Source organism: Myodes glareolus, chromosome 17 (assembly GCF_982192425.1).
Source record: "Myodes glareolus chromosome 17, mMyoGla1.1, whole genome shotgun sequence".
NCBI lineage: Eukaryota > Metazoa > Chordata > Mammalia > Rodentia > Cricetidae > Myodes > Myodes glareolus.
The window spans coordinates 4157619-4183232 of record NC_142042.1 but is presented as its reverse complement, the minus strand read 5'-3'; the positions used below and the strand labels follow the sequence as shown (position 1 = coordinate 4183232).

General features: G+C 41.3%; 1 protein-coding gene across 2 annotated transcripts in view; it reads right to left on the bottom strand.

The window, feature by feature from the left end:
* The window catches only part of Tnni3k (TNNI3 interacting kinase), a 279530-nt gene that overhangs the window by 217118 nt on the left and 36798 nt on the right, over positions 1 to 25614 (bottom strand). For both annotated transcript variants that reach the window (XM_087897462.1, XM_048453518.3), the window contains 3 exons: positions 23957 to 24042; positions 22688 to 22785; positions 15956 to 16066 (listed from right to left, as the gene is read on the bottom strand). In XM_087897462.1, coding sequence (XP_087753588.1) covers positions 15956 to 16066; positions 22688 to 22785; positions 23957 to 24042 — 295 coding nt within the window. The remainder of the gene's footprint in view (positions 1 to 15955; positions 16067 to 22687; positions 22786 to 23956; positions 24043 to 25614) is intronic.

Here is a 25614-nt window from a genome sequence, read left to right as displayed (position 1 = left end):
CATAAAAGGCCATGAAACTTCTGACTTATTTATTGAAATAGAAACACTTGTAGCCCCTTGGCACTTCATAAGAAATATGACTACTCTAGCTTGTTGTGAGAAAATCCAATCCAAAATAAATGAAAGTAATATATTGAAAACATTGTGCACCCTAAGTCTAGTGTAGCATGGTTCACAATAGCTAAGATATGAAGCAACCTAGCTGTCCATCCACAGGGGAATAAAGTATGATTAAAGATAAAAAAATGTAGATAAAGATTATCACACATGCTTGCACACACAGACACACACACACACACACACACACACAAACACACACATACGCAGAGACGGTGGGGTTTGGGAGCCCAGCATCAAGGTGCTAACAAGGTCAGGTTCTGGTAGGGATCTTCTTCTTGGCATCATGATGACTCTTCCAAGCAACCTAATGTCTTCCTCCCCAGACACTTAGGGATCTGGGCTCCTGTACAGAGACTGTGGGGAACATCAGGGGCGGAGCATTCAGCCACTGCACACAGAGTACAGGTGAGGTACCCCGATTGTGGCAATGAGCCCAAGGATTTGATGCAGTCTTCTGGCCTAAGCAGACACTGCAAGCCCTTAGTGCATATGAGTGTACAGACAAACACTCATACACATGAAATAAATTTAAAACTCTGGTGGTGAAAATTGTCATTTCTACAACCAGAACAGAAAGTGTGGGTTTAGCCTAAGTACATACAGGGAAATAATTTTAGAACATTTTACTCACTTTTGTTTTGTGAGTATGAGCATTGTGCCTGCATACATATGTGCACATTATGTGTGTGTTTTGTGTCTGTGGAAGCTGACAATGGCAACCGATTCTACAGTGCGGGTGCTGGGAACCAACCCATCTTTTGCAAGAGTAGTAAGTGTTATGTACTAAGCCATCCCTGAAGCCCCAGAGGAAAAAAAATATTTAAGGGAAAATTAGAGGAAATTCTTCAGGCGGATACAAAATGATTCTAAGAATCATAGGGACATAGGACAAAGCAGAAAATATTTGGTGCACGTTTAATCCAAAGAACATTGTCTGTATTTGAAAATAGTAATAACTTGAAGCAGTTTAACTTCCTAAAGAATTAAATAAAAAAAATCATTAAAAGTGTTTAAAGATACTCCACAGTTTGGAAATTGGCAAATTCGAGTATACTCTAAGAGGTAGTTTATATCAGATTTCTAGGGGGTAAAGAATGCCTAGTATGACCACTGGGTATTTTAAAACTGCCATTCCTTATTGTCCTTTGTTACTACGGAGACCTTTAAGGTAAAAAGTGAATATGTGGAGCTTTTAAAAATCAGACATTGAAACAATATTTTAACACAAAAATATCCGTGAAATCAAATATAAAGTTTAAATGTTATTAATCTTCACAAAATGTAAGAGATGCTCCTTAATTAAAAATAAATGGAAATGTGGGAACAAAAGCATCAAACAGAGTGTCTAAGATGTCATGACCCTGCTAGGAGAAGAAGCAGACTTTCAGGCAAGGGGTATGAGCAATAAAGAGGAACGTTTTATAATGACCAAGAGCTAATTTCACTGGAAAGGCAAGGCAATTCTGCAATATATCATGCACACCTCATTAACACAAGCCCAAAATAGAAACAAAGCATTGAGAACTGAAAGGGAACAGACACCCACTTTCACAGCGCGGGGGTCTAAAGCAACTGCCTCATTAACAGATAGAGGAAACACATGGACCAGTCAGTACCTGGTCTCCATGTTCAGCACAATGGGCCCTGGTAGCAAGTGCAGAGCCACGGAGGAACATCTCCCAAACTGGCCATAGCTGAGCCCGGGAGCCAGCCATTCTAATCTTCAAAGCCACTGCAATTCAAGCTGAAATCTAGGACCATAGGGGAGTCACATTGGAAATTAGTTGTAGAAAACAATACCTAGCCACTCCCCAAATGTTTGGTAATTAAGGAGTGCAAAGTAATCAACGCAAGGAGGACTGCAATGGCAAAGAAAGAAACCATGTGGAAACCAGAAACTGTCCTGTTGAGAGTGAAGATTCGTGCACACTGCACATGACAGCAGGGGCAGCATGTGTGGAGATGCCCACAGAGACCAGAATTTATCAGATCATCCCAGAACTGGAATTTTACAGAGATGTCTGTGCTGGACACCAAAGTCAGGTCTCTCCTCTGGAAGAGCAGCAAGTGCTCATAAGTCCTCGGCCATCTCTCTGACCTCCTCTTTTTCTTAATGACTGCCCTGCCCTTTGGACTGGGCTGAGATGGGCTCTCGACATCTAAATTTGCATTTCTCTGATGAATAAGGATGCTGAGCACTGTTTCACGTGTTTATTGGCGGTTTGCCTTTCATCTCTTGAGAACAGTTTGTTTGTTTTATTACTGCATTCATCGGCAGGGTTGCTTGGTTTCTCAACGTTTGACTTCTTTCAAGGGTCTAGATATTAGTTCTCTGTCAGATGTGTAGCCCGCAAGGATTCCCTCCTGCCCTGAAGGATGCCCTTTCCCTCTGCAATTGCCTTTGTTGCACAGAAACTTTTTAATTTTATGTAATCCCTCCTGTCAATTGTTAGTTTTATTTCCTGAAGTATTGCCTTCCTTGTAGGAAAATCCTTGCCTACTCCTGGGCCTTGAAGTGTTTTTCTTGAGAACTTTCAGAGTTCCTGTACTTAAATTAAAGTCTTTGATCAATTCTGAATCACTTTTTCATTTAGGATGGGAGAGGAGAGGCTTCATTTCACCCTGTACATGTGGGAACCAGTTTGGTCAGCACTCTTGGTTAGCAGGGGCTTTTTCTCCAACTGCATTTTAGACAACTTTGACACAAGTTTGACACAAGGAGTCTGTAACTATGGGAGCTGAGTTTGGAGCCCTCTCCTCTAGTCCACTGGATCACACGATTTCCCTGATGCCTGTGGCCTGCTGGTTTTGTGACTGGGACGGCAATGCTGCTTGAGATCCTCGAAGGAAACTTCAAGCAAGCCCTGTTTTTCTTGGGATCTCATTGGCTAACACGTATTGATTCATGCAAGGAGGCTAAAAGAGGAAAAGAACATGATCTTTACTGAAGTGGATGGAATTCTTAGATTTCTGTCTGTTTTAGTTAAGGAAGCATTTTAAGTCTCTCTGATCTTACCTCCCATTTGTAGTGAAATAAACCCCAGTACCAGAGTGTTTATGTTTACATTTAAATGTGGCCGTCATTGAAGGTAGAGTCAGCAGTCTATCACAGTAGGAAGATAAGAAGTGTAAAATGGCAAACTGTGTCAGGTAAACAATGTGTTTCAGGTGCTCTGAGTGCTCAGTCTGTTGAGGGTGGCTACTCTGCCTGGTGCATGCAAAGGTCTTACTTTCTGGCAATGCCTACAAAAATTTAAAGGAGTTACCTGGGGGTGGGGATGAGACATCAATCTACAAAGAAAATCTAGAGGCTTTCACTGTAATCTTTTATAATTTTAGAGCTGGGGTCTAGATTTACAGAAGGCTGTGTTATTATGGTGTACCCTCTTCTCTCCTAAACCAGCGACTCTCCCTTGTTGGACCTATGTGTCTACACCATTCTCAGCATCATTAATTTGAAGGTTATCTATTTAGCTGAACAATTTACTCATTGAAAAGATACAAAATTCGAAGAGAAAGACTGAGTTAATGAAGTTCGGTAAGTGTACGATTACTGGAGAACGTAATATATGTGTGAAGAACGTAATACACACACACACACACACACACACACACACACACACACACACACACATATATATATATATATATATATATATATATATATATACTCAAGATCTCGGTCTTGGTCTCCCTTGACAGTTTATAGTGGATTCCAGGCTGTTAGTGAGAAGGCTCTTGGACAGAAGAGAATTTATGCTAGAGAGAAAGAGTCTCATGTTAAACTAGAGACAACATTATTGATTGAAATGGAGGTGAGAAAACTTCTTCTGCCATGTCTCAGAGAGATACGTGTAGACCTCCAGGATGGCTGGTGTTCCCTGTGGACATCCTCCAAGTGACAGATTTGGAGGTCATCAATTCAAGCCCAGTTACCGTGTCTTTTTAGGGGAAAAGTTAGGTGACGTCAAGTTTTCTCCTCTTGTTTTAAGGAGGTCAAAAATATATTAGAGGAAAGGAAAGAAATGGGGTAGATTTTAAACAGAGAATTTCAGGGCATCCCTAGGCCATATTTCAAAATGACAGGAGACTCTACAAGTCAATTGTAAAAATGGGATTTTCTAGGTCCCTTTCCTATTTCTTTACCTCAAAGGTATCCACTTAAGTATTTGACTACTTCTCTGAGATATAATATATATACATACATACATACATATATATATATATATAATAAATTATTTAAAAAAATATTGCTATGTCCTTCTTAAAACCATCCTATGTGCCAGATGAAGCTGGGAGCTTTTCCCTTGGTCGTCTTTCCACTAACGTATACCTCCTTTTCCACATCTTGCTAAACAGAAATTCTTGTTAGGTCGTAAAAAAATAGATTATGTCTTTATTAAGGTGTAGTGACAAACAAAACATAACTATTGTGATCTGTGTGACATAATGACATTATAATTGATCTAGTTTGCATAATTATCACTAATTTCACATATATACTTTGCTGTTGAACAATGGTTTTTTACTCTGTCACTTTTATTATTTTTAATAAAATGCTGATTGGCCAGTAGCCAGGCAGGAAGTATAGGCAGGGTGGCAGCAACCAGCCAGGAAGTAGAGGTGGGACGATGAAAATTCTGGGAAGAGGAAAGTTTCAGTCCACAGTTGTCACTCAGACACAGAGTACACAAAATGTGACTGCCTCATCAAAAAAGGTAGCAAGCCACATGGCTATCACAGACAAGAATAATGGGCTAATATAAGATGTAAGAAAGAATTAATAATAAGCCTGAGCTAATAGGCCGAACAGTTTATAATTAATGTAGATCTCATGTGATTCTTTGGGACTTAATGGCTGTAGAACTGGGAAGGACAGAAACCCCTGTCAACATATACTGGTCTTCTAAATTTCTTCTTTTTAAAAAAATAATTATTTGAGTGTTTGGCTTATTTTTAAACTGGTGCACCTATTGATTATTTAAGTAGTTGATTGAGATCCTTATTACTTTTAGATATTAGCCTCTAGCCTCTCATTAGCTATATGATTAGCAAATTTCTTCTTTTATGTCAAAGAATGCCTTCTTTCTCTCAACTATTTTCATTTGGTGTGATTTCCTTTTCTAATTTTAATTCTTTTCCCTCTACACATCACAAATTCTAATTGGTCTTAATAATAAAATCCCAGAGTCAGATATTAGGGGGTGAAAGCTGAAAGTTCAGAGAAGCAGAGCAGCCAGCCACTAGTGTTCTTACTTCTACAAAATCCTCAAACCGAAAAGGGAGAGCTCCTTTCGCCTCCCACCTTATATTCCTCTCTCTGCCCAGCCATATCACTTTCTGTCTCCTCCTCCCTAGTGCTGTGATTCAAAGTTGCGTGCCATTTCCACCTGGCCTCTATGGTTAACTAGTTGCTTAGGTCTGCACTCTCATCTCTAGGCAAGCTTCATTTGTAACAGCACAAATAAAATATCACCATACCTCTACACTGAGATTATATAAAAATTTATATTTTTTATAAAAAAATTCATTAAGATTTTAACTACGTAATTTTTCAGTGCTACATCTTAAAGAATAAGTCCAGTCTATTTTGAGTGGATTTTTACTATTTGTGTGTAAGCTTTGGTTTGTTTTTGTCATTTTTTTCAAGACTTGGTTTCTCTATGTAGGCCTGACTGTCCTGAAACTGGTTCTATAGATCAGGTTGGCCTCCAACTCATAGATTTGCCTGTCTTTGTCTCGAAATTGCTGGCATTATAGGCGTCTGCCAGCACAGCCCAATTCTTCTTCTTCTTCTTCTTCTTCTTCTTCTTCTTCTTCTTCTTCTTCTTCTTCTTCTTCTTCTTCTTCTTCTTCTTCTTCTTCTTCTTCTTCCCCTTCCCCTTTTTCTCCTTCTCCTTCTCTTCTTTCTCCTCCTTCTCCTCCTCTTTTCCTTCTTTTACATTTGCTACATTATTTTTAACTTGTATAGGTGACTGGGGTTTGGGGTGGGATAGTTCTCCCCACTGTATGAAATATGAAATCGTCCTCCCTGACTTCCTCACTGCACTTCCCCTTAGTGCAGCACTCCACACTCTGATGTGATAACAGCTCCCCTGGAGCCCTAAGATTTTGAGAAGGTATTTTCTAGTATGAATGATTGTTCAGATTGATATTTGTGTGAGGGAATGAGCATATGGAATTACCATTGTTCCATCTTGAATGTCACTTGAGTATTTTCTTTGTACATGTTGTGATACTCACTTGCATTTTGTGTTTTTTTAAAGATTAATATGTATGAAGGTATTTATGAAAATTGCGTATGATTTCATACACTCCCTTCTTCATGCACAGTGTCATTATAATCTATCTTTTCTACCTTTAAGGAAAAGACAAACAATTTTCTCCATCCTGTATAATTTCTAAAACACTTCAGTAATCATAAGTTTAGTCACTTAGCAAACACTTATTAAAAATCTCCTCTAGAACTAGGAATGGTGGTGCATGCCTATAATCCCAGCATCCAGCACCCAGTAGGCTGAGTTAGGAAGATCATAAGTTCAAGACTGGCCCTCATGGCCTCTGTCTCAGAACAGGAAAATAAGGGCAACAATCTAATATACACAAAAGCCTATTACCTGAATCTATGAAGTCTATGAGGACCTTTTTAATCACACCATTCAAATACTCCAAAACGTATGCAATAAAGGCCCAAATCAAGCCATGTTTCTGAGGCAAGCAGGCTTAAATGCTAGCAGAAAGGAAACAAATATTATGTCCTTGATTGAAAGACAGAAATACTTCAGGCTAGAGGGACCCAGTGTCTATGGTAAATACAGCTTTGTATCTAGGCTTTGAGAAGTCTTAGGCGGCAAAGCATAAAAAGACTACACTATGATGAACATAGGGAACATTAACACAGGGAGAGTTAATTTCCTTCACAGAAAGCCGTGCAAAATGATGACCATGAAGGCTCTTAGCTACAAAGGAAGAGGAGGCAGGTCGACCAACCGGTGTGTTAGATTGGCAAGGCTTTGTCAGGCAGGAAATTTTCTTTCCCAACATCTTGCTTGCTTGAACCTAAAAGTTTTCAGGAGGTTTTGGGATTAAGTGGAATGTAAGTATTCTGATAGACCAGGGCATTGCTGCAGAATTGCAGCACTGTGAACGCAGAGGAAATGAACACCCAGGAACGTTTTGAACCAAGTTTCCAGTTGTCGTCTTTATCTTGCTAAAATCTCCCCACATCGCCTGGATAGCTCACTAGGTATCGTTTTTGCGGTGAGGGGTTTACGTTCATGAGTTCAGTTGTGGAAATATCATGATTCTTGGAAGGCTTGCTTTGGAGCTGAGAGAGTTAGAATCCAGCCATTTTGAGAGCACAGGCGAAAGGCAAAGATGTTAACATTTTATATCCTACAAAGGTCCCATGGAGCTGCTTGTCAGGGTAGCTCCAGAAGGCTTTGTGTAGCAGTCGGAGAGCATGTTTTATGATGTCTAACTTGCCTGATACACCATTGCACAAGAACAAATAAGAGGCCGAGGTAACACAGACTCCTGAGGAACAACTTAGAAGAGAGAAGCCTGACAGATAACAACTGTGGAGAGTCTGGTACGGTGCTCTAGACTTTTACCTCATCTGTCTCAATCTCAGTGGTTTTCTGAAGGGTGTCTAGACATTCCAGAGGGAACTATGGAGAACAAGTCCCAAGATGCTCTTAAGAGGTCCGAGTGTTTCATCATTGACTCCTGTAAACAGTCCTAGTGACCACCATTCCTGATAGGAGCGGGACAGATCTACTATAGTATTCAAAGGTCTGGTAGAGGAAACTGATTTGTTTGTAGCTTCATGATCAACAGCTAGAAGGTGTAGCAAGGATTATTTCTACTTTGCTGATATATCACACACTCTGTGAGTATGTGCACACGTGTATGCATATTTGCATATGTATATACATGTGCATATGTGTGTGTGCATGGCATGTAGGTATGCCTATGCACATATATGCACATGTGCATATGTGTATGTTCATGATCATATGTGTATTTGTGCATGTGTATGTGTCCCTATATGTGTGTATATATATGTGTGTGTGTATGTATCATATCTGCGTTTGTAGGATGTAAAGAGGACTGATAATATATGAATCAATGTTAGCACCTAGAAAAATTGGGAGAGAAGCAAATTTTCACAAAATATTAACTGGTTACAAAGGATGTCTCATTTTGGGTTGATTTGATTAGCCATAATCTTTGAATCTAATTTCTCAGGTAATGTTTCTTTCGTCACTTTCCAGGGTAGCAAGCTGATTAACATCTCATTTACATTTTTATTAGCCCATAAAGCTTTGCTGGCTTGTGTCCTTCCATGTCACGCCCAAAGCAATACTTACTGTCTAATAGTAGCTAATGCAGGCCATGTCAAAGGTCTCAGTGAACGCTAGGGTTCTCTCATTTCATGTCTTACAAATGTTAAATGCTTGGAGCTTTGCCGGTGGGAGTGTAAAATAAGCCGATTATGAGGTATAACCTATTATCCTGTCTCAATCTCTAGACCAAAATCTAGACAGCAAGACCTGACCTCTACCTTTAATAAAGGAAGATGCTGCAGCATGGGACACAATAATTGGGAACACAGGCTCTCTGGTTTCAACTTATGAGAAGGCACTTTTGAATGCCACAGAAGATGGAGAGCTCCTAAATTGGGTTTTAGCTATTTAAGACGGTATGCTCAATAAAGATCTATCTTCATACACTAATCACGTGACACAAGGGATGTCAGATTTGCCATCAGTGAGTGATGGCTCAAAGCATACACGGAAATGTGCACAATTAATTCTGGTTTATGGGAATCAGACAACTGACGAGACTCACGGGTGTGGTATTTAAAAATAACTTGTATGTGAGAACAGAGTTCACTGCCCACGCTGGTCTCTATCTGAATTATCGTGGTCTAGAGGGTTCAAATTTCATGGAGAAATTTAGGATTTATTTCTTGATCTGAAATTTTTTTAAAGAAAGAATTAGCGGTCCATGCTAGCACTCTATGAAATAACAATATTTGTGTCCATTTTAGTGTTTGTGTGAAATAATAGTATTTGAGTCTATTTTAGTGTCTGTATGAGAGAGACTCTTCTTAAAATACCCATGTGAGATGAACTCTCGTATTTGATAAGGGTCTGAACTGTGCTTACTTCAAACTTGTATCTTGAAGTCCTAACCTCTCTTACTCTAAAGTTTGGATGTACTTAGAAATTATATATTTAGCAAGTAATTGAGTTACAATGCGATTATGAAGTGAGCTCTAATCCACTGACGATTGTTCTTAGAAGATGAGGAACCTGGGACAGAGACAGATACTGCAGAGGCAAATGCAGAGATGAGATCATAGCGACTGTGAGAAAGCCCCCACCTGCATACCAAGCATGAAAAAAACCAAAGTTTCCTACCCTGTGGCTTGGCAATTAAAGGTACTGCCCCCAGCACTCATTCTGTCGGATGTCTCTTTTGAATCTCACTGATCCTAATAAATTCCAGGGCAGTGTCTCATAAATTTGAATGTTTGGGAAGTACCTAAGATAGGAGGGTCAGTAAGACAGATTGACATCTGAGGAATATGGATCTTACTTCTAGAGGGATGAACATGCTCTGAACTCAGATTGTCAGGAATCGACCAGGCTCTGTGACTAGGCTGAAGCCACACTGACTTGTGCAGTACGGTTTTGCACAACAGAAGTGTTAATCTGCAAGGCATAACCAAGACATTTCATGGTCTTAAAGAGACACCAGGAAACCACAAAGCCGTATTGTGAAGACTCAGATCTGCATTAAACAGACTGTTTTCCTGACATGTGCTCTGCTTCCGTGTGTCATGTCCCAAGCTTGCATTTCTGTCAGGTGAGATGACAGAGCCATTCTTGGACTGAGAAAAGGGTAGTTAACCTCCACGGGGGCATCAGCTTTACTAACTTCATCATCTCTGATGACTTGCCAGGTTTCTCTGTGTTTCTGGTGTTTTTAGTTTGCTTTGTCTGATAAAAATGAGGAGAAAGCCCCAAAGGAGGCTTATGTTTGTATATTTGGTGCAAGGTTACTGAAAGGTCTTTGGTTGTGAATGAAGAGGGACACGGAGGCAGAATGTCCTTTGCGGTAAGAGATTTATTGGCTGTTATTAATGCTGTGTTAAGAGAGTATAGTGAGGGCTCAGAAGAGAGTTCAGTCCCATGAGATGAAGTAAGGGTCCCTTCTTACAGGTCGCAGAGAGAGGAGGTTCTATAGCACTGTTTGTAGCAAGCCTCCCTCTGATTCCTGGGTGGCAGGTGAGTGAGTCTGGGAGCCAGGGCCAGTCAACTTCCCTGGGGGAGTGAGCATTAGGCTGCTTTCTGCTCTCCTGGGATGGGGGTGCCTATTAGGAGGTGAGAGATGGGTTCTCAGACTAGCTGTCAGTGGGCGTCATGTCTTTTCTTCCACAGCTGTGGAAGAGGGAGGAAGAGGCTGCAGCAGGTGGATGTGGCCCCATCAGCCTCAGCTCAAACCTCACAGCTATCCCCTCAACATGTTAAATTTTTAACTGTTTTATTATTTGTTTGGTTTTCAAATAAAGTTCACAAGATGCTGAAGGTAGCTATGGTCCTGTTACACTATAAATTTATCAGCGCAAAGGAGAACTTATGAGCAAGGTGGAGAGAGAGACGTACAATGCAGTTTAAGATCTCTGTTGTCTAGGACTCTGGGGAGAAAACTAAACCCATTACAAGAGAACGAACGCAGAGAACACTGTCGGCTTTTAAACAAACTCTCTACTGAAACCCTGGGATGACTTAGGTAAGAATGGATTGAGAAACCATCGACTACATTTCCTTGAAACCAGAATTAAATTCCAAAATAACTGAAAGCTCTTCTGAGCCATGCTTGGGGGAAAGTGCAGGGCAGAAGAACTTCAGTGTGAATGTGATGCCCTCACATTCACGGGTCACTCTGTACCTACGCCTTTCTTTGAAAAGCCCCCAACCTTCACATAGTATATGGGATCCTGACTGCCATCTTCTTTTCTTTGCTGTTACACTACAACTTACTGCTACTAGTGATTGATTAGTCTACTGATAGATGCAGAAAGAACTGCAGGAAAAACAGTTAGACAACGTTCTGTAGAGCTAAATGATTAGGAACAGAGCACTGTGTGTCTGTGTGTTCTTATGTGTGTGCATCCATGTACATGTGTATCTGTATATGTATGTGAGCTAGTGTTTCTATATATGTGTATGTGTGTGTGTGTGTTTGTGTGAGTGTGCCTGTGATTTTCTGTGAGTGTGTATCTCTGTGTGTATATGTGTATGAGTCTCTCTCTATATATACATGCTTGTGTGTGTGTGCGTGTGTGTGTGTATGTGTGTGCGCGCGCACGTGCGCATATGCATTATATCTCGCTGAGTTCTTCTATTCAGACAGTTAAGGACCAAGTAAATTTCTCTTTGATTCAGTCAATGATGTCTTAATCATTGATGTAGTGACTCTTGAGCTTCATTTTTAGCTGTCTGAACACATTTTCTTTGTGTTTTGTGAAGATAAGTCCTGTTTTAATAATAAGTATGAGTCATTGTGGAATACTCCCCCATTTAGTTACAAAATTGTGCCTTTGAAATTGGCACAATGAATGAAAATTCTTGAAAAGACGCTGTGTCCAAAAAAACTCCTGGAAGAAGTCTGTGTCTGCAAAACAACTGGAATTCCAGGACTGTGAAGAGGTTGGAATTCTGCATCTTTAGAGAGTAATTATCTTATCTTGGGAGACTGTTAGCCCCCTGGAAAGTGGTCCTTGTCCCACTGTGCCCCAACATCCAATAATAAGAAATAAAACCTCTTAGAACCTATTAACTCTGCAGAACACTAAGATGATCATCAGATCACATCTTGGGCTTAAAAAAATTGCTGCCCCATCTCCGTGTGCTTGACTCGCTGGTGTACCCACCTTTACAACTTAACTTGATCGATGGATTCCTTTGTTTAATAAAACTATAGAAACTGATCCAGTGTTGGAATGTGGAATTCGGGGTGACTTAAATGTATATTCCTGGGCCATGGTCACTCAGAATAGCTCCAGCATAAATTGTTTCTTCTTCCCCTTAAGGTGAGAGCTGTGAGTTGACCATGACCAGACTGAAGCTCACCTCGTTAATGTCTGCATTATCTGAATGTCCTGTACAGTGGTCCTCATTCAACTTTCTAATCCTTAGTTTCTTCATTGTGCAAACTAAGACTGACATTAGCTATTCTCAGAGGAGACCGAAGAACACATTACAGCCACAACAGAAAAATAGCAAACCTAAGCTATCTCTTTTATTTTCCATGCCCAAGAGACTGTGTGATGAATGTCCATTCCTGTATCCAAAGAGAAGAGGGTTCAATGCATGCTTATTGATTGTTTGGGCCTTGAATGGATCAATATATGCATATGAGTTGATAGATGGATAAATCAGAGAAATATTGGAGCCAAAGACAACCAATATTTTCTTCCCTTTTACAGCATACTAAATTCACATCTGAGCTTCAGCTTGTAGTCCACATGTCTGAGAACCTGCAGCCTGTGACGTCTTCCATTATTGAAGTAGACAGCTGCCCAAGTCAATGGAAATTTCATTGTAAAATTGTGTAACAGAATCCACAATTACAGGAGGGCAAACACACCAGAGACATTAATGGAAGGTCTGAATTTGATATGTGGAGACAAAAAGTCCTGTCAGGCTCAGCATCACACACTGCTTCACAGAGGAGGCAGACAATAAAAGCCTTCACTACCAATGAAAGGCCTCTCAAAATCTAGTGGCATTGCCTCGCCCACTGCCTCAAGAGTAAAAGAGAGCAGTGTGTACCTACCTGCCCCTGGCTTAGTAAAGAAACTGTATGTTACCCACGCCACTCAGCACCATGTCAATCCCCGGAGTTTCAGCCTGTTGGCTTTCCTCAGGGCTGGGACAGCAGTCTCTCTCAGTTCCCTCCCACATCAGGGGCCCCCTGACTTAAAGATTCTCTTCCAACTCATACCTTAGCCTAACTCAGCTTCAGGTACTGTTATTATTTCTACTACAATTTCTGCACATAAAACTTTGAAAAATATATAGTAAAGGGAAAGTTCTCCATTAGTTAATTGCCAGTTTAAATGTTAGCATTCCTTATTCACGGGAGATGAGTTCTGTGGCACGCATGGGCTGTACTAAAATTTATGCACATGGCTTTTCTAGGTAGCCTTGCCTATGGTGAGGTTTGCTTTACTTTATAAACTAAGTGCAGTGAGCAATTAGAAAATACAATAGATAGAGAGGCTACAGCAATGTACTATAATAAAGCTTAGTTTAAGCCTAAGGATTATTTCTAGAATTTCTCATGTAATGTTTCCAAACTGCAGTTGACCGTGGCTAACTAAACACTCAGGAAGGGAAGCCACATTGAAGGAGAGGCCGTGACATGAATCCTGCACTCTTCCATTGGAAACTCGTCTCCAAACCAGCACACTGGAGCAACCGACTCTTTCATGTAGTCGAGAGAAGAATACATTGAGAATACTCACTGCAACGGTAGTTCTGCATTTTTTAATATACTTTTAACATTTTTAATTTATGTGTGGGCAAATGGCACATATGTCCAATTGCCCAGGTCCTATGTGTGGGCAATAAGGGTATCAGATCCCCTGGAGCTGGAGTTACAGGAGGTTGTGAACTGTCTGATGTAGCTGCCGGGGATAACTCAGGTCCTCTCTGCAAGAGTACTGCTGAGCTGCCTTTCCCGCTCAAAAATTTACAACTGAAGATAGTGATTTTAGGGTTTTTGCTTTGTTTTGTTTTTTTGTTTTTTGTAAATAGTGTTTCACTTCCCTTTTGTTTGACCTGATCAATAACTCAATTAGTATGTAAGAAGAGAACAAAGATGCTATGTCTGAACCCGTTTCATAAACAATGAAAGACCATAGTATTCATTAAAGTCTGTACCCTGGGTAAGGAGGAACATGGTGTAACAGATCAAGAAATTACCACGGTAGAAACCTTCCTGTAATATTTTCAGTAGAGTTTGCCCTGAGCAGTGACATTAGTGTGATGTTCTCTCTGTGCCCAATTCACAGCCCCAGAAAACAGCCTATGAAGATGCTGTGAGGGGGGCAGCCTGCTGAGTACCCCTTGCAAATACTGGGACTCGCGGTTGGATTTTCAGGGTAGGGCATCATCCATTTCCCAGTTCTTACACTCAGATTTCTTAATATTTATGGCTCTAGCTGAATTTCTTTTGGATGGGGAAAAGAAAATGCATTGTAATGAATTTACTGAGATTTTTGTCTCACCATATGTAGTGCAAACCGACTCTGTATATTTATAATACTAGATCCCTGGGTTAATTTTTTTAGTGAGTAACAAATGTCTTATAGTAAAGAGAAGGAATAGCATGAAGGACACCCTCTTGTTCTTGACAAGAGACTATTAAACGCAAGGACCTATTGAGTGGTGTTTTAGGAGATGCGGCTCAAGTGTATTCCATAGATACTACGTATGACTTTACTTGTGAACTCTGTTCACACTTGGTTGAGGTGCAGTGTAATTCAGAATATGATAATTTTCATAAACAATTATTTAATAAGGAGATGGAAAATGTCTTTTATTACTTTAAAAAGCTTCATGTTCTGGTCCATCTTAGTAGACTATGAAAGCAACGGGACTTTGAAAACAGTGTCCGAGATTCCAGATAGATCTTGAACCAATGGGTCTGTAATTGTGAACAGTTTCTCTCAGGAGACTCGATATCTAATTAAACAGGGACAATAAGAACTACTCTTGACTATTTGTAAAGCTAACCAGATATTGTCACGGTAGTCTGTTTAAAATTTAATATGTTGACAAAGTTAAGACAAAATTCGGACATGTCCTCATGGCTTTATCTGATGCTGCGTCCAGCATTCCCCACTGTGGTTGCTGTGGTTGCTGTGGCTCCTCTCGCCGCTCTGGGTCTTAGTGTGTGTTAGCTCTCTAGCCTGTGCTCCTCCACCGTCAAGGCTGTCTTCTTCACACCAGGCTCGGTCAGCATCCCTGTCCTCCAGACTCTTTGATATAGATCTTACATACATGATCTCTATTTCTCTATCCTATCATTCTATAGCACTAGACTATTTTCTTTTCTTCACTGTCTGGCTTCTTCTTTCCAACTATGCTTTACAGAAATGGAAATGTTGTCTGCTGCCTTAGCCCTGCCAGCTCAATACTCAGAGCAGAGTCTAGGGTATAATTTGTGTTTAATAAATGTTTCTTCAAATAATGTTTAAGCGGTAGAGAACAGACTTGTATCTCTCTTCACTCTGTAGGAAGCAATCTTCAGAGTATTCTGTGTGGAAAATTTAATTAAACCCTGAAAGGAGCCTACACTTAATTTTTTCAGGAGTTGAACCCAGGACCTTGCGTGTGTAAGGCAATACTCAACCACTGAGCTATATCCCAACCCTTCTATTACTGTTTTCCAAATAAAGAAAGAAGGTCATGAGAGGCAGTCAGTAACTTCCTCAGAGTTAGAAGAGAAAGCTGTGGAGGCTGAGCTGCCTGAATCCAAGCATTTACTCCTAATCACAGCACAACACCTCTTACATCCAGACATCTTAATATTAATTGATGTTTGAGAACATGTTATATAATGAGCTGAACTCAGAAGAAAATCACATTTATATAGCTAAATGTGACTGTCAGAGTAAATGACAGCAAATGAGTATGTTCAGTAGTTAAACAAAGAGTAAAACAGCTCCTCGGGTCTGAAAGCCCAGCGTTTCACACAACCAAGAAGACAGGCAACATTTTTTTCCTTCTCGGGCGAGGGAGGCAAGACTCACCTCTGGGTGACCAGCTATGGCAGCAATGTGGAGGGCTGTGAGTCCACCATAGCCCACCTGCTGGACATCGGCTCCGCTGTGCAAGAGGGACGTGATCAGTTCCGGGTTATCCTGTAATGAGATACAACTGTAGTGTTTTCTTCCAATAACAGCAGGTGGGGAAGCTGTGCTGATTCTTTGGGTGGGTGATGCTTAGATGCTCAAGGAAAGTCTGAGTGTGATTCCTGTCCCAAGCTCATATTAGTGAGCAGAACGGCTCAGGTGACGGCAGTGTAAGAACAAATGGCACAATAGGGCAGCGGCAATCAACCCTGGCACGTAACCCTGAGAGGCGCAAAGAGCTCCTGCCTAGAGCAAGGCTCTAGCAATAACATCAATCTTACAAGTAATTCACGCCAGCAAATATGACTTCCTAGTAACTAGGGTTAACCCCCAAGGAGGTCAAGTAGGCCACGCCAACAAATATGACTTCCCACGAACTAAGATCGACCCCCTCAAAGAGGTCAAAAACTCGCAGGAAGAGTGTAAAGGTTTAAGTTTTTTTTCTTCTTTTAAGAATGAAGATGAAATATTTCTTTTAAGATGAAAATGCGACCAATATAAAGCAAACCACAACTCACTGGGCTTTCATGGTAGTTATGCAATTGCTTCTTCATCGTACAATGGCATCGTGGGATATAAACAGAATAGGTCAGTATTTTCTCAGCTTGGTTCAGAACATGCAAGAGTGATGTGACAGGCCATGTACTCACAAAACTCCTACAAAGTTCTCCGTGTTCAAGTCTCTAGTAAAGTAAGAAATCAAACCAGGCACGGTGGTACGTGCCCATAATGCCAGAAGTTAGGTGGCAGAAACCAGTCTCTGTTTCAACAAATAAATGAATCGTAAATAAATAAACAAATCCATAATCTTGATGTCTTTAGTACGTGGCTTGTGGGTACAAAAAAGGCAGGAAAGAGGAATCTTTAGAAGATGGATCATTTATGAACTGCATCCCATAATTTCAAACTAAATAATCTAATTAAATTCCATAGCTGAAAACTAAGTTAATGTCTTAATATTATCACATACAAACATATGAAGGTTTATAAAAAAAGTTATTTCAGAGTTTAAAACTTAGGCAAAGCTCTTCAAATTGCAAAATTATGCTGCAAAGCTTAGCCTCCACCCAGCTGCTCTAGCAGGAATGCTGAAGACCATGGAGAGCAAAGCATGTTGGTCTAGCTAGCTTTTCTGTTGTTGTGACCAAAGTAACTGGGAGGAGAGGGTTTCATCCTACTTTTCCAGGCCTGAGTCTGTCTTTGAGAGAACTTACACAGGAACTCACGGCAGGAACCATGGAAGAATGCTTCTTGTTGGCTTGATCCACTTGCTTTCTTATACACCCAAAGCCCACCTGCCTAGGGATGTTGCTGCTCACACAGGGCTAGGCCTTCTCACATCAAACATCAATCAAGACAATTTCTCACAGATATGGCCACGCCCACCCTGGTGGAAGCAGTTCTTCAGTGGAGGTTCCCCCTTCCCAAATGACTCTAAATTGTGTTAGCTGTAAAACCTAACTAGTACACATGGGCTCTTCCCACTGCACCTAAACACATAAATAGACGTTGGAATACCCTGCACTTGTGGTTTCTGTCTGCCATGTCAGGACAGCTCTTTGGGCTTGTAGAAAAATGGAGTACTCACTTTCTCTAAAGGCTCCCTCCCTAGTTGGATAGTGTGTCTAGGCTGGAAGGCTCCACCTTCTCTACAAGTTGTCCCCAAACCCAGATGCTTGACCTGTCTCAAGAGTGACCTTTGACACATATTCCTGAAGGCTCTCCTCCTGTTGCACCGTGAGATAGTTAGGTTTTGTGCCTCCAGCTGTCTGGTAGTATCCTGCTGTCGAACACAAATGAGGTGATGTCACAGGTGATGCTCCCATGCTTATATTTCCTTCTGGAATAAAGCTGAGCTGTAACACTGACACAGACTCCCTGAAGGCTATTTCTGCCAAACCCACAAAGCCCCACATGCCACCTCTGCTCCCTTTGTCTTTGCAGCCTGGTGGCCAATGAACCACTAGGAAAAGAGGCCCAACAAACAGACAAACAGACAAACCAACCCTGTCTTTCTCCACCCAGAAAACACCTCAACTTTCTTAGATCACAGCATTTCCTCTCGGTCCTTGCCTTTATTTTCTGATCTTCTGGGATGCATTACAGTGCTAAAGAGAGCCAGTCAGCAGTTCCTGTCGGGTAGGTCTGCTCTGCACTCTCTCAAGGGCTAATGCAGATCTGACCAGTTCTGTGCTGTGATCTCCTCCTCCCCAGTCTTGTTTCTGACTTTTACCACAGAAGGGGTCACTTGAAGTGATTTTCTTGCAGGTTTCAATCCATGGATGCCACTTCTCAACTCTCCCTATAGGCATTCCAGGTCATAAAGAGAACGTCTTTCCTGTAAGTTTAGATGGAGCCAGAGATGGGATTTGAACTTAGGTATGCTAACTCCAAACATTATGCTATTCTGAACCAAGTCACTGCCAGTCTCTGACTCCCCAGTCCTTTTCATCACACGGTCAAACCTTTGTCATGAGCTTTTCACTGTAGTGCACAGGAGGGACGCAGCCCTTGCTAGCTATCTTATCATGATACAGTGCATGGGATCACAGAAGAAGCTGAACTGGGACAGAGTAGGGAAGTGCTCCCTCCCACGGTGTGGAGTCTCTGTCCTGTCTTTAGTACCCTGGGATCCTGAGTCTCAGGGTTGGTCCCCATCCTGGTTTGCCTTATTTCTGAACATTCATTTATTCATTTGTATTATCACTGTAGACACTGACTGGAGACTGTGAGCCCCAGCACAGGATAAGTACAGAGTGAACCAGGGATTCATATCATGACTGTGTGAAATGTAGCGGAGACTCAGCGAACCCAGGCTTGGGGGAGAAGGTGCTCCAGAAAATAAAGTTGCCTGATGTAAGGGTTGAAGGAAGATAATATTTGTATATTAGTGGTTACTCCACTTTGTGAATCTAAATGTTTAGTTAAAGTTGGTGTCCATTTTTAAACTCTGTTTTAAAAAGTCATCATTACTTGGAAATTTGAGTTACGTATGCCAAAAGATTTCTTCTCTTAGGTATTTTCCCCTTCTTCTTCAGAGATATTATTCTCTTGACAAACTCCCATTTGGGAAAAGCACAACCCTTAGTCCAGTGATTTGTACAAACAGAAAGACAACTTGTATTAAAAAATCAATTTAAGTTAATGAATCTTTTAATCTCTCCTCTAAATCACTGGTTCTTAATTCTCATCTTGGGACTGAATTGTCTTTTTGGTTGTCAAAACTGTTACGGAGGGCAGTGACTAGGGCCCTGTTTAGGAAAGAAGACAGGGACGCCCCAGAATGCTTTGCCAGGAGTAGAAAAAACCTTCACCACAGGCTTATTTCATCTGTGACGTCAAGAGTTAAGGCTGAGTAACTCCAATATGAGTAGATTCTTTGGAAGCTGCGGGACACTAGTTCTGGGTTCGGTATCTTGAGATTGCTGAAACAAAACTCTCAACTTCTTACTAAAACATATGTGCTAAGAAGGAAGTCTGAATCAGGATGAGGAGCTCAGAGGGTGCCAGCTTACAACACACTGTGGGAACCTCAGAGGTCCCTGACAGATCTGGCTTTGTAGAAAAAAAAACCCAGGGCCCTCTCTTCACTTCCTTCCCCTTTGTAACAAATATGTAAAATAGTTTATGATGAGATCTTGGTAGAGATGTACAGAATGGAATAAAATTAAAAACTATCACCTTTTGATATCAGCTTTTAAATTATGAAATGCTGGGAAAAAACTTGAATTTAAAAAGCTACTGCTTTTGAACCACTAAAGATCTGCCATGGGAAGATTTTCCTGTGCATTGTCTGTATGGGGAGTTGGGGCTAAATCAGGAGTCAGTTTTTTGTTCATTTGAATTCTAACTTAACCTCTTCCAAACCATATCAAGGTTCAATGTTTTCTTTCCAACATCTGTATTCATTTTAGAGGTGCACAGTATCAAAATATAAAAACTAGATATTCAGAGCCTTAGAGAAGGGTTCAGAGAAGAAACTTTGCTCTCCCGTAAGAGCTTAGAACAGGGAGATGCCTGTTGCAGCTGGGTGAGCTGATTTAATGAATTTAACCACTAAGCAACTAAGTTTCAAGAAATCAAACCTCACAAGGTGACAAATATCTTCAAAAAATTTCTGTGCAGAAAGCACACAATGCAGACCGCTAACTTAGGCAGCACAGAGATGCGGCAGAACTTAGACTGGCTTTGTCTGCTCTGCTTTGTGAGACAGGGGTTATCTCCAGGAAAGCACTCTGACTCCAGCAGGACGGAGACATTTGCGGCTGCTCTCCCGAAACGACTCTTCTTTGTCGTCTTCTGAGTTTTTTGTAAATCAGATTTGCAGTTAAGCCACATCTGAAGTACACGTGTCAAAATATTTGCATATGGATTTGTTTCCAAAGAGCCTATTTTATCTATTAGCTGATTGCTTGCTTAGTATGTATGTGGACAAATGCCTGCATAGGGGAACGCTGCCTTTACAGAACTCTGGAGGAAATCTAACTGTAGGCTGACACCTTTGGTGTGATTCTCATCTCCTTCAGCTTGCAAACCGTATGCCAAGACCCCTTGCTTTTTATTTTCTGGGTAAAATGGATGATACACAGTGTCTAGTAGTTGATTTTTAAAATTAAATTGCACAATAATGGTTAATTTTATTTACTATTTTCTGCATAATAGTTACTTTGCTAGGACTAAATATGCTCTGTCCTTGTAAAACCCCAAATCATCTAACAAAATAGTTATGTTTGCTTCAGTTTTTCTTTCTCTGGGGGGAAGAGGTGAGACGGGGAGTAAGTCTAAGTGCATTGTGCATGCTCCCAGCACTTTGTGAGTTATACCTACAGCCACCCCTCACTGTGTTCACTCTGCTGTGGAGATGGGAAAGCTGAAGCGCAGAGGGAAAGATCAGTTTTTCTGAAAAAGCAACCATAGCCAGCAAGCTCAGTGTCTGGGCTGAGAGCAGTTGTGAAGCTGTGTCGTACCAATGAGCATCACGGACTGCCTATGGTAAGATCAAGATACTCGCTAGGTCTTGCACATGCTTCATTGATCATCCAGGTTCTGTCTGGTGAAGAATCAGGTGGACAAACTCATGCACAGTTCAATAAGAGAATGTCAAGACTGAATGTTTGTGTCTTACCCCCAATATGAAGGTATTTGGAAGCAGTTAGATTTAGAAGTCGATTTAGAGGATGTTATAAGGTGTGGTCTTCATCGCTGTCCTCAAAGGTGTAGAGAAAGAGCAGACAGATCTCTCTCTCTCTCTTTCTCTCTCTCTCTTTTTCTCTCTCTCTCTCCCTCCCTCCCTCTCTCTTCCACACAGCTAGTGAGAGAAGACTGTTACCAGGAAGAAGGCCTTGCCCCAAAGCAAATCTGCCTGTACCTTGACAAAGGATTTCCTAGCCTCAAAACTATGAGTTGTATATGTCCATCATTTAGCCACCCAGTCTATGATAATTTATCAGAACAGTGCAATGACTCCCAAAGGGAAGTTATTAAGAAAGAGTAATCACTTGAAGGTAAGCACATTTATACAAAAAACTAAAGTCACCCTGTAGGAAGAAATAGCATGTCCTGAACGTTTCAAAAATTAGTCTTCAGGAATGGACTTGGTGTTTCCTTCCATGCTTCTGGGTGAAGCTGAAAGTATTTCTTTATTATTATTACTATTGTTTAGTATTAATAACAATAATTACAACTATGTACACAGACTAATCTGCTTGTGGACATGTCTATAAAATATAAGCAATGTTTCAGGATATGCAATTATAACGTGAGTCTTAATTCCATTTGAAATTCACTTTATGTGAGAAAATGTTGGTCTTGAGATCATGATGGTACCATGGCAGGCACAAGAGGTACCAGAAGGGACTGAGATACCATTTGCTTTAGTATTGTATGTGTGGGAGGAGATACTTACTTTTGCCTTAAGAGTTAGACCTGCAAACTAAATTGCATCAGGATTTCTAGCTCCTGACTCTTGAATCAATTAAATATAATTTTGATGATATCTTTTAGCAAACATGAATGTCCATGACAATCTAATGATAATTTAAAGGGATATTGACTAGTATTTCTAAGTTCAATATACTAAAATAAAGCAACTATAAGCTGCAAAAAAAAAAGAGAGAGAGAGAGAGAGAAAAGCAAAGAATCCAGTGGGGAAATGTGGCCCTCTTTCAGCACAATGCAAACTCCTAAGATGTTTAGAGAGTGCAGAGCAATCTTTGAACAAGCAAACAACTTCCTCTCCCCAGACCTGTACACAACAACTGAAATAAAAGTCTGCATGAAATTGAGGAAGAGCAAATATTCAATACAGCTATGAGGACTTGGGGCTGGGATCAACTGTGGTAGATTATACTCACTTTTCCACGATTAACTAGACCTCTCTCTGAGCGTCATTGTTTTTCTCCGTAAAACAAACACTACAGTGGCAGAGTGAGGGGAAACCACTGAGACTAGAGTGACTTATATTATCTACACATATAAGTGTGCATTTGTGACAGCCTGGAGGGTCACTTCCAACACGGAATATCCCAGGGTGCCCACCTCATTCTATGCCAGTTCTGCCTGCTTGGGGTGGAGTAGAGATCAGGACCCATGCTGCCCTTAACAAAGTCTATAGGAATGAAAATGGCAGACCTTGTAAACTGCCAAGTGGAGCGCAGGAAAGCCGTTTCTCGTCAGTCTGGATGGACGGAGCCCTTTTAACATAAGGGCGCGGATGTGTGACTTGTTGCCTAGAGAGAAATAACAAAGGCTGATTTATTGCTGGGGCGGACTGAATGACACTGCGTCTTCCTTTGACTTAAGGATAAATGCCATCCTGAAGTGTGTAAATGTCAGCCCGCCATTCAAGCCCATTCCTCAGCGATTCTGTTCGTTGGCAGTGTTACTTCACACGGGTTTTTATCGCACGTATGCAGCTTTGCATGGATGCTGCGCATTGTGAGAGATTTGGCTCACGGGCTTTGTTTGATTCACCACCACAGAGTTTTAACTTGAGAATGTAACTGGCAGGGTGGCTGATGCGTGTAATCTCAGCACCCGGGAAGTTGAGATGGGAGGACCTCCACAGATTTGAGGCTAGCCTGGACTACAGAGCAGGACTTGTCTAAAAAACGCTAAGCAAAATAAAACAGTCATCTATTAAAACTCTAGTAGAGAGCAGAGGTGACAATCGAGTGACTGGGCTCCTGCAGAGGTTCCTCTGCAGTAGACGCTCCTCCTGAATTGTCCCTGGAGGAAGCTAGGCAACCAGCTCCCATTGGAAGGAGCAGATATGAAGGTGTGCCTGCTCCTAGGATTTGAAAGTCAAGGGACCATCAGTCCACTAGTAAGGCAACTCCATCACAACATCCAGTTCTGTTCAGCTTGAATAATAAATAAATACCAGCTTCCATTTGACAATTCATTAGCTTTATAGAGCTGATATTATATGCGGAGACCCAACTTAAGTGACTGGGATCCTTCTAAAATCAAGTGAAGTACAAGCCCATAAAGACTGTGTGCATCACCCTGAGCAATCTCCCCCGTGGGATTCTGTTTGGTGTTTCCTCCTCTTCACACGCACTCCTGTTGCTTACAGTAAAGTATCTGCCTAATAATATATTAAGGAATGTTTTAAGGGCCCCTCCATTAAACCCAATCCCTGACTGGCTTGCGTATTATTAAAAAGCATTTGTCGAATCCCACGCAAAGCAAGTTACTTAGTTTAGGAAGGAAAAAAGATTAGAAATTCAGAGATGCAGAGCAGGGAACCTGAAGGGTCACCACTCCTGGGAACGTCACCGAGATCCTAGGAGTGAAGCCAGAGAGAAATGGAGTCTGACAGGGTCTTTCTGCTGTTCACTCGGCACCTCATGTCCCTACCAGGCTTAGACCTGGCTTAGACTCGGTTCAGGCACTTACCGCCGCAGACACAACACAGGTGCAGCAGGGACAGTCCGCTCTCTGTGCGGTAGTTCAGACTGACTTCTCGGAAGGCTTCATCAGACCTGAAACAGCACGTGACAGGCGATCAGAAGCACGTGACAGGCAAACATGCTGCCATTTGTTTGAGAACTGAATGCCGGTCTGTAAATTCAGAAATGTATTTTGTTATACGACTTTGCTGCTAGAAGGAATTCTGGATCCTTCGTACGAAGAACTAAAACTTGATAAAAAATGATATTAATCACTGAAGGGCTCAAGTTAAAGACGCATATATATACTCTGGGTTCTAATATATTAATATAATTATATAAATATATAATTTAATTTTATCAAGCCCCTTATAAGAAAAATACATACATCTAAAAGTAAAATTATATCTTTCACAATCAAACATGCATATTATATTTGTAGACAAATTAAGATATCCACAAAAGGAAGAAAGGAGGAAGGAAGGGAGGGGAGGGGAGGAAGAGACAAAAGGTTGTGCTGTGTTTGATAAGAGGGTGGGAGAAAGATTATAACCCAAATGTATGACAATTTCTGCCTGCAGCCAACTTTCCTTGTACTCTGACCGGGTCAGCGTCCTCAGATCAGGGAGGTCTGACACCTGGGGAGGCGCTGTGAAGGCTGCTGAGGAGAGGAATGGTTGCTTTAATGAATTCCTTGCCTTTATACTATCAAAGACTTTGCCCCCTAGAGGACCCTGGGAGCCATAGGGATCCTTTCAACAGGAAGTTAGAGCTAAAATTCTTGACCTCTTCAGGTCCTTGGCACTCCCAGGACATTTTTCAGTAGACATGAGATCATGTCCTTGGCCTCTGGGTCAGCTTCAAGGGGCCTCAGGCCTATTTTAATCTTAGCAGCGCGAGAGGGATGCCTGGTCTCCGGTGGGAGAGCCAGGGATTCCCATCACCTTTAAAGCACTTAGACTTGAAAGACTTAATAAACTTGGACTATTTGCATCAAGGCTTCTGGTTAAGAACTTCAAAGGCTATTGGAATTTTGAAATAGAAAAAATTCTATTCTCCAGGGTGCTGCTAAAAAGAGAAGGCTTCTAAATCCAGAGACCTTGAGAGGCCCCAAGAAAGGCTTTAATTAGCAACTCTAAGCCCTGTGGTCTGTTTTCATAGACATGGGGATATTCTCCTGACTAACAAAGCAGGCTCCACTGCCTACACTAGAAATGCATTCAGGTCACGTGAGCTTGTCCTTGCTCAAAGGGAGTAGGAGGTGGTTTGTTCAGCGCCAAGTTCAGGGTCCACAGCCTGGGAAATTACTCTACATCTTATATCCAAAAGTGGAAGTCAGATGGGGGTTTTTATAATCTCAAAACAATGCAAAGGTCATAGGTCAGATCATTTAATAAAATATTTCAACATTACTTTGTAAATTTTGTGTTTTGTGTTTCTGTGTGTAGGTATGTGCCCATGAGTGCAGAAGGGGCTTCAAATCCACCTCACCTGTAGTTACAGGTGGCTGCAAGCAGGCCTGATGTGCAGAAAAGTGAACCTGAGTCCCCAGTAAGAGCAGTGTGTGCAGTTAATCTCTAAACCAGCACCCTAAGTCATTTTGTTGACTCAAGACCTTGGTGGGGATGAGGATACACAGAAGTGGGGCAGTCTCTGCCCTAGGTT